Source organism: Eurypyga helias, unplaced genomic scaffold (genome assembly GCF_000690775.1).
Source record: "Eurypyga helias isolate BGI_N326 unplaced genomic scaffold, ASM69077v1 scaffold30404, whole genome shotgun sequence".
NCBI classification, from domain to species: Eukaryota; Metazoa; Chordata; class Aves; order Eurypygiformes; family Eurypygidae; genus Eurypyga; species Eurypyga helias.
The window spans coordinates 488-9,673 of NW_010248620.1; the positions used below are offsets into that span (position 1 = coordinate 488).

The 9,186-nt window shown below is 60.2% G+C and overlaps 1 protein-coding gene across 1 annotated transcript in view; it reads left to right on the forward strand.

Moving 5' to 3' along the window:
- The first annotated feature begins 588 nt into the window (after positions 1-588).
- Positions 589-9,186, forward strand: part of GAA (glucosidase, alpha; acid) — a 9,076-nt gene continuing 478 nt past the window's right edge. Inside the window, exons 1-17 of the mRNA XM_010151127.1 lie at positions 589-1,116; positions 1,318-1,463; positions 2,433-2,598; positions 3,107-3,203; positions 4,141-4,260; positions 4,514-4,632; positions 4,702-4,833; positions 5,604-5,714; positions 6,546-6,659; positions 6,825-6,909; positions 7,172-7,289; positions 7,629-7,762; positions 7,895-8,046; positions 8,212-8,360; positions 8,443-8,584; positions 8,758-8,856; positions 8,980-9,164. Coding sequence (XP_010149429.1) covers positions 589-1,116; positions 1,318-1,463; positions 2,433-2,598; positions 3,107-3,203; positions 4,141-4,260; positions 4,514-4,632; positions 4,702-4,833; positions 5,604-5,714; positions 6,546-6,659; positions 6,825-6,909; positions 7,172-7,289; positions 7,629-7,762; positions 7,895-8,046; positions 8,212-8,360; positions 8,443-8,584; positions 8,758-8,856; positions 8,980-9,164 — 2,597 coding nt within the window. The remainder of the gene's footprint in view (positions 1,117-1,317; positions 1,464-2,432; positions 2,599-3,106; positions 3,204-4,140; positions 4,261-4,513; positions 4,633-4,701; positions 4,834-5,603; positions 5,715-6,545; positions 6,660-6,824; positions 6,910-7,171; positions 7,290-7,628; positions 7,763-7,894; positions 8,047-8,211; positions 8,361-8,442; positions 8,585-8,757; positions 8,857-8,979; positions 9,165-9,186) is intronic.

Below are 9,186 nucleotides of genomic sequence, written 5' to 3' on the forward strand. Positions count from 1 at the left end.
CTAAAATCAGATTTTGTCAGTGGGAGGCAAAAACTGAAGGCACATTGCCTGTGGTCCCTCGCCCAGCCTTCCCCGGGTCTAAAAGCTCTGACGCAGGGCTTTGGGCACCGGCAGAGGATGCTCCGCACCCTGGATGCTCCGCACCTTGGAACTGCAGCTCCCAGCACCACGGCTCTACTCGGACAGGCAGAGGGAGCTCGGTTTTGCTTGCAGCTTCCAGAAACGCTGCAGCCCATAAATTCAGACCTGAGAAAATCTCGAAGGGCTGCTCTGTCAACCCCCCGAGAGCATGTGGGGTTCAGGTGGATGGTGCTTTGTCCCTTGGGGCTGGCAGAGGGTTGTGTGACCCCAGCAGGGTCAGGACCACCCAACCCTGGCAAAGCCATCCTTTGCCGAGTTTGCCGCCTGCATCTTGGCCGAGGGCACAGACATCACGGTGCAGGATGCCAAAGCAGGCGGAGGTGGGCAGGCTCTTCCTGAACCACAGGCGCTGGGAGCGGGGAGGCCATCCCTGGGGCTTGGGTGACCTCTCTCCCTCCAACTTCTTCACACTGGCCTCCATCTCCCCCTTGCTCCAGTGCCAGGACGATGAAGTCGTACCAGAAGCTGACGACGGCAGTGCCACAGCCGGCAGCATGCCGGGTGGAGGAGGAAGGGGCTGCCTCGACGCCCGCTGGACGTGGGAAGCTGGCCCCGTGGTGGGTGGGCAGCGGGCTGCTGGTGGCTGCCGTGCTGCTGAGCACCATCACCGTCTGGGTGCTGCGGCAAGTATCGGTGGGCTGGCCCGGATACATGCTGCCCCCTAAATGTCTCCTGGTACCCGAAAGCCACCGCTTTGACTGCTACCCAGAGCGGCATGTGGTGGTGACCCAGGAGCTCTGCGAAAGCCGGGGGTGCTGCTTCATCGAGAGCCCTTCGCCGGTGGGGGGCAAGCGGGGTGTGCCCTGGTGCTTCTACCCACCCGACTTCCCAAGCTACACATTGGAGAGCCTTAACCAGACAGTGCTGGGTATGGTGGGGCAGCTGGTGCGGAGACAGAAGGCCTATTACCCCCGGGACATCGAGGTGCTGCGACTGGAGGTGGAGTTTGAGACAGACACACGGCTGCACATCAAGGTGAGCTCCCCGCTGGCTCGTGACCTTGCTCCTGCACCCCTGCACCCTCCGTCCCACCTCTGTAGTTGACCACCTCCTGCTCAGACCAGGCCTGGAAGCTACTTTGCTCGAGGCATGGCAGCCTGTGGCTGCAATGAGCATCTCCAACCCTTTGCCCTCTTGCTTTGCTGGACTTTAAAGTGCATTTTCTCCCCTTTGAAGATAACAGATGCGGCCAACCCGCGGTACGAGGTTCCCCTCGAGGTTCCCCGGGCAATGAAGAGAGCTGAAAACCCCATCTACAGCCTGGACTTCTCCCAGGACCCCTTTGGGGTGCTGCTGCGGCGCAGGGCAACAGGGACGGTGCTGTAAGAACCCACCTTGTCCGCATCCTGTGGTGGGTGGGGGGAAGCTCATCCCACCCTAGGCAGGCTCCATTGCCTTCTCCAGAGGGTTTTCCTTAGGGAAAACCAAACTGTGGGATCTCCAGGCAATAATTACTCTTTGCAATCGTCCTTCCAGCAGTGCTCACATGGGGACGCAGCAGCATGTGTATTCCTGGCCCTGCAGCCTGGCCATGTGCTGTGGCAGGGTTGGGTGGGATCAACACCCCTCCAAAAACCTCCCAATGCCCCATTGCCTTGCCAGGGTCTCACAGCAGCCAAACTGTCAAGTCAGGCACAGCCATGGGGGTAGGTCCCTGACACATCATCAGTAAGGGACCTGGTGCCTAGGGGAGAGGGCCACCTAGGTTGTGGCTTTGCTTGTTTGTCCCTGCTTGTGGGTTTCTCTGGCTGTCCAAGCTATAGGGACACCCGCAGCTCCAGGCTTTCTTAGGATAAGGACCGTGCCTAGCTTTGCTGCGCTGCTTCTGTCATCTCCATGGCTTTGCCCACACTAAGCCATTGGTGAGCACCAGCAGGCGGTTGGTGTATGGCCAGGGTGTTTTGGGATCCCATCCTTTCCTCCTCCTTCCTGTTTGCTGGTGCCTGTGGTCCCTCCTTTACTTGGGAGTTGCTTATCAGCAACCACAGGCCAAGAAACCCCATGGCTGCATTGCCTCGGAGGTTAATAATAACCTGGGTGGAAACTTTTGGTGTCAAAGGCAAGGCTGCACCATGCTGGGTCAGGCTGGCTTAGGCTCGGGCTGTGCCTCACATCCAGCCAGACCCCAATTTCCTCCTGGGCCAAGGCATCGGGGCTGGATGCAGGGCGGGACATGTGCTGCTGCGCTGATCCCTTGGGATGCTTTGAGAGGAAAGGGATCAGCGGTTGATGGGCAAATGATCCCAGTGGATCCCAGCATCCCCTCTTGACCCTCAGTGTCACCCTGCCAGGCTCAACACCACCGTGGCCCCCTTGATCTTCGCTGACCAGTTTCTCCAGATATCCACATCGCTCCCGTCCAGGTTCCTCTATGGCCTGGGGGAGCACCGCAGCACCTTCCTGCACAGCCTGGACTGGAACACCCTCACGCTGTGGGCACGCGATGTCTCTCCCACGGTACCATCTCCCCCCTCCCCGCGGGGGTGCGGGGGGTGAGGGTGGGGGTACCATTCCCCAGTGCTTTGGACAAGCCCTGGGAAAACATGGCAGGGGGGTGGGCAGCAGCACTGGGAGAGACGGGGTGGTCGAGGCTGACAGGCAGATACATGCCGGGAGGATTTCAGAGCAATTGCAAAACACCCTTGGCACTCCGAAGGCCCTGACTATTTTCTGCTCCACCCTGCTGCTCGTGCAACAGGTTGTGGCAAGGCAATAGGTTTCCCCCTTGCCCAGCCCAGCTTGGTAGCAGCCCCTGAGCTGCAAGAAGAAGCAGTCTCCCATGGCCTTCAGCGAAAACTCCAAAGCCATCCTCTTCCCTCTCCCTTGTCCTTCATGGGGGGTGACAGATGCCTGGTTGGGTGGTGGCAGCAGATGCAACTCGGGGCTGTTTATTCATTCCCAGTGACACTGGGCTCTCCCGCTTTGCCTGGGAGCTGCTCTCTCAGCCGGCACCTCCTCTTCGCAGGAATCATTCAACCTCTACGGCGCTCACCCCTTCTACCTGCTGATGGAGGAGGGCGGAGATGCTCACGGGGTTTTCCTCCTCAACAGCAATGCGATGGGTAGGTGTCCTAGGGAACCCTGGGCCAGCTTGTCCTGGAGGAGAACCATCAGGTGGGGACAGATGGGAGCTGCCAGAATGGCCAGTTTGGGAACTTGGGGTGAGAGGAAGCCGTAAAAGGGAAAGATGTGGTTTGATGGCTCCGTTATTGAGCGTAGCCATCTGTTTCCTGGCTATGGCGAGGCTCTTTAGCAACTGCCGAGCAGTTTAACCACACACCCAGCTGCTGAGTTGCTGTCAGAAAAGCAAGTCCCTCCTCAGAGGGTCTGTGCCTGTTCCCCCTCCACCCGAAAGAGCCTTGCCTCTGGGCCCGACAGCGTGGCAGGGCTGGGGCGCAGACAGGGATGCCCACCCGTCCCTCCCAGCAGCCACCGCTTGCAGCCAGCTGGGATGATGCTGCGCGTGCCAGGGCTCTCCCAAGCCCAGCTGCGCTCGGCTTTGCTGCAGCCGTGCTCCCGAGGAGATCACGGGAGAGCGCAGGGGAGATGCAACCGCTCGAGCTGGGATTCGAGGGCTCATTTGTGTGAAAAGCCCTTCGCAGGAAAGCACTTGGTCCCCCATGCTTGGTTGTACAAGCAGCTCTTGATTCACTTAGGAGGGCATTTTGGGAGAGGACGTGAAGGAAAGCCCTGCATGTGCTTGGTCTTTAAGTGGAAGCTGGGAGAACAGCGCAGCTTTGGGCGTAAAGAGCAAATTTTTAAGGTAGTGAGTTTTCTCCCCACGTAAATCAGCGGTCTCCCCGGTGATGATGATTTAAGCCTCCAGATGTCCGTTTAGCATGCGCTGAGCACAAGGCAGGGATTTATCTGTTGCCCTGCCAGAGGCTGAGCCTGGTCTGTGGGCTGAGCTGTGGCACTGCCTGGTCCCTGCCATCGTGCTCGGGGTCTGGGGGGTGCTTCCCAGTTCTCACTGTCCTTTTCTCTTGCTTTCCCCTGCAGAGGTGGCCCTGCAGCCTGCTCCAGGCCTGACCTGGAGGACCATTGGGGGGGTGCTGGATTTTTACATCTTCCTGGGGCCTGATCCCAACATGGTCATCCAGCAGTACCAGCAGGTGATAGGTAAGTGCCTGCACCCCAACCCGGCCATCTGCGGGCACCCTGCCCACACGCCCATCCCTGTCTCACCCCAGCTTCAGCACTGTCCCCAGTCCTCCCAGCTGGGGAGTGGTCAGCGGTCCCCAGCCATCCCATTCCGAGCCCTCCCAGCACAGTGGTCACCTCCTTTTCTCCTTCTCCCTTTCCCCTCCCATCCTTCTGAGATGCTGCTGTCACCTCAGGACACCTCATCTGTGGTCCTGCTCTCCCGTTGCAGGTTTTCCGGCCATGCCACCCCTCTGGGCACTCGGCTTCCACCTCTGCCGCTGGGGCTACGGATCCAGCAACGAGACCTGGCAGACTGTGCGAGCCATGAGGAACTACCAGATCCCCCAGGTAGCTCCCCAGGCCTGTGGAGGGGGGGTCCAGACCCTTGTCACCCATCCCTGAGCGTCTGTCCCTTAGGATGCACAGTGGAATGACATTGATTACATGGATGGATACCGGGACTTCACCTTCGATCCCCAGAAGTTTGCCTCCCTCCCCTCGCTGGTGGCAGACCTTCACAAACATGGGCAGCGCTACGTTATGATCTTGGTACTCCCCTTCCTCTCCCCCCGTGCTGTCTTTGCTGCAGAGCTAGGATGCAAATCAAAGGCATAAGGGATGCTCCCAGCTGATCGTCCCTGGGCACCGGGGTTTTTTGTCCAAGCTCAGCCCCCAGTGCTGCACAGGCAGCTGTAAACTGCCACTGGGAATCCCCCCGATGCAGGGACGGCGGGGACACAGGCTGGGTTCTCGTGCTTTGCTCTGTCTGCTGCGGGCGTACAGGGATGCCCCTGTCCCCCATGGGTGAAAGGATGGAGGAACTGCGGGTCAGGCTCTTTAACCCGTGGGTGCTCGGCCTGTGTGCCCCCGCATCCCCACGAGTGCTGGGATCTCATGACCCAGCTGGGATCTTCCTTCCCTCCGCAAGGAAAGGGGGCGAGGGTTCGCTTGCTGGGGGTGGGGGGGACTGGGGAGTTTTGGGGAGGGAAATGTCAGGTTCTGTCCCCATTGATCTCCCTGTTGTAACCCAAGCCCATCTGTGACCTGGCATTTCTTGCATAAGTGCAAGATTTCTTAGATTTGTCCCCCCCTCCCCAAAACGCCCTAACGTGTCCTGGGGACTTGCAGAAGTGGCATTTTAGAAAACATGCCTGGAAGTGTTGAAGCAAGTTTCTGTTCCCCTTGGGGGAAACAGTCGCCGTGTGTGGGCTCTGGCTGACCCGGTCTGGGTTGTCATCTCCTCTGAATCACACCGGCCTGGCAGGGGGAAGGGGCCACGGTCTGACAGGAAAGGCACTAACCCTCTGCTCCCTGCCCAGGATCCCGGCATCAGCAGCACCAACCCTCACGGCTCCTACTGGCCTTTTGACGAAGGCTTGAGACGGGGCTTGTTCCTCAACACCACCCAAGGGCAGCCGCTCATCGGGCAGGTGAGGAGCTCCGGGGGAACCCCAGCCCCGCAGGGCTGCGCAACAGCAGGGTCGGGAGTTGTGCAACAGCAGGGTCAGGATTTCATCCCTCGCTCTGGAAGGAAAGCCAAGCAGCTGAGGAACCTCTCTGGGATGACTGCCAGAGCCTGGCTCAGCCCTCAGCCTCACATATCACCTCCTGGCATCTCTGCCGACCCTGGGATCCAGCCCCTGCCCCGGCGGAGGAGCCCGTGGAAGTCATATGATTTTAGCAGAGTTGACGGTGCTGCCCAAGGCCGGTCATCTGATTTCAATCCCTTCCCATTCCTGGGGTGAGGGGAGGTTGTCTGCGATGGACACGTGCTTCTAGATCTGCTCTGCAGCAGTTCCCTCCCAGTTTGTCCCCCCCGGCTCTTTGCTCCCGCCAGCTGTCCTTTGCCATCTACGAGGAGGGGGCTTTTGATGTAGCCTGAAAACACGGGGAAAAATGAATCGGCTAAAATTGCTGGAGTGAAGCAAAGCTCAGTGAAATCACGGCTCTTCCCTCACATGCCGTGGGCTGGGTGGTGTCAGTTGTGCAAGCAGGGGCAGAGTAGCCCCTCCCTCAGCTGCCACTGCCCTCCCAGCCGTGAGGGAGTCCTCAGCACCCTGATGCTCCTGGGTACCACGGAGGCAGGAGGGATGCTGTGTGTGCAGCATCCTGGACTGGAAGCAGTCAGGCTGGGTTTATCTTCTGGTTTATTCACCCCTGGTCCTCCAGCACGCTCACATCCCTGTGGCACCCCATTCCCCATGGTGGCCCCTCACCAATATCCTGCTTGCTGAACCTGTGGTTTTGTGGTCTCCCCACAGGTCTGGCCTGGCTTCACTGCCTTCGCAGACTTCTCCAACCCAGACACGCACCAGTGGTGGCTGGAGAACCTGCAGCGCTTCCATGCCCACGTGCCTTTTGACGGCCTCTGGATCGTAAGTCCCTCCTTGCCTCTGGGTCACTCCCTGCTGGCAGCTCAGCTGGTGCCAGCTGTGTCTCCCAACAGGATCGTCTGCCCCTCAAATGCAGCTTTTCCAGGTTTATCTACTAATCCCCAAAACCTTCCCCCTTGAAATCGCTCCACAATTCTCTTCACTTAGGACATGAATGAGCCATCCAACTTCATGGACGGGTCTGAAGACGGCTGCCCCCCGGGAGAGCTCGACAGCCCACCCTACACGCCGGGTAAGGAGGGAGAGGAAACACAGGCAGTGCTGGTAGGTACTGCGTGCTGTGAGGATGCTGGCAGCCACGTGCTATGGGAGAAAATAATTTTCAAGAGACATTGCGTCTCCATTTTACACCCTGAACACCTCCATCCCTACCTCGTGTGTGCCGGTGCCCGTGCCCAAGCCTTGCACGCTTGTTGGGTTGGCAGTGATGGCTGGCTCCTGTGTGCAGGAGGGCTGACCCAGAGCCAGTAAGCGCTGTCTCTCCCTCCTGGCAGCCGTGCTGGGCGATTCCCTCTCTGCTAAGACGGTGTGTGCCTCGGCGAAGCAGGAAGCCTCAGTGCACTACAACCTCCACAACCTCTACGGGCTGATGGAAGCCAAAGCCACGGCGAGGTACCTGAGCACCCTGCTTCCCACCTGGGACTGGGACAAAATCCTACTGCTCAGGGCTGTAGGAAGGGTGTGCCTGACCCAAAGGGGAGATGCTCTGTCTGCTCACAGCCCCTGGGATGTGAATAACCCAGCGAAGGAGGGGGGCGGACACCATCGTGGGAGGGATGGGTGGATGAGGCTGGTTCTGGTGCTGAGTCTTCCCCTTACCACTCAGGCCAACCCTGCAGCTCCGCAGGGCTGCCATGGGGCTGGACCTCTCCCTCCACTCTTGTGGGATAAGGCAAATTCCTGGGGGGCTGCTCTCACCTCCTTCCCCCAGCTTTCCCTGTTGTTTTCCAGCGCCTTGATCCAGATCCGGGGGAAACGCCCCCTTGTTATCTCCCGCTCCACCTTCCCCAGCCAGGGCCGGTACTCGGGGCACTGGCTGGGTGACAACCGGAGCCAGTGGAAGGACATGTACTACTCCATCCCAGGTGTGTGGTAGGGGATGCACACAGACACACCACCACCCCCTCATACCAGCACCCCCAAGTCCATCGAGCTTTCTGCTTGTTTGGAGACATTTCCGAAACTCCCTGCACCCTTCTGACTGTCCCTGCCCACAGGGCTGCTGAGCTTCAGCCTCTTCGGCATCCCGTTGGTCGGGGCAGACATCTGCGGCTTCTCTGGCAGCACCTCGGAGGAGCTGTGCACCCGCTGGATGCAGCTCGGTGCCTTCTACCCCTTTGCTCGCAACCACAACACCCAGAACGAGAAGGTCGAGGGCAGTGTGCCCGGTGGGAGGCATCCCAGGGGTGGGATGGGGGATATAGGATGCCAGATGTGGGTTGCGGGATGGGGCATGCAGGGTGTGGGATGGGGGATGCAGGAGGGCAGCGGCAGTGGGGATGGGACGGCTGCTGACTCCCCGCATCTCCCCCAGGCCCAGGACCCAACGGTGTTCAGTCCGGCAGCGAGGACGGCCATGAAGGACGTGCTGCTGACCCGCTACTCCCTCCTGCCCTTCCTCTACACCCTTTTCCACCGTGCCCACCTGCAAGGGGACACCGTCGCCCGGCCCTTGTTCTTTGAGTAAGAGCATCCCCACCGGGAGCTGGGGAGGTGATTAGGCTGGATCATGGAGAAGCAGCTGATCGTCTCTGTCCTGCCACAGGTTCCCCCGGGATGTGACCACCTTGGGGCTGGACAGGCAGTTCCTGTGGGGCCGGAGCCTGCTGGTGACACCAGTGCTGGAGCCCGGGGTAGACTCAGTCACGGGTTACGTCCCCCGTGGCGTGTGGTACGACTTCTACACGGTGAGGAGCACCATGGCACTCAGCCGGGGGTTGGCTGCTCCCTGCTTGATCATCTTGGGGCTGTGGGTAGGAAGCCATGGCTGAGCCCACCAAGCCCCAGTGGAGGAAGGAGTGGGGATGGCTGCTCCCCAGACCTGTGCCTGAGCCCCCTGTGTCTCCCACCACCTGCCCAGGGCTCCTCAGTGAACAGCAGCGGGGAGATGCTGAAGATGTCGGCCCCCCTGGAGCACCTCAACCTGCATGTCCGGGAGGGTTCCATCCTGCCCACCCAGGTAAGCACCCACCTGTCACCTCCCCAGGGCTGTCCACAGCGTGTGTCCTCACCAGCCCCTCAGCTCCGAGACCCCCATCCCGGCTGCTCACAGCCCTACAGCACCCCTGTCTTTGAACTCCAGAAACCGGGGACCACCAGCGAGGTGACCCGAGGGAACCCCCTGCGCATCATCGTGGCCTTGTCCTCCAGTGCCACTGCCTGGGGGGACCTCTTCTGGGACGATGGTGAGAGCCTGGACACCTTCGAGCGGGGCAGCTACTCCTACCTAGTGTTCAACGTCACGCAGGTGGGACGCAGCGGGGAGGTCAGGGGTGGGAGGTCCCATGGC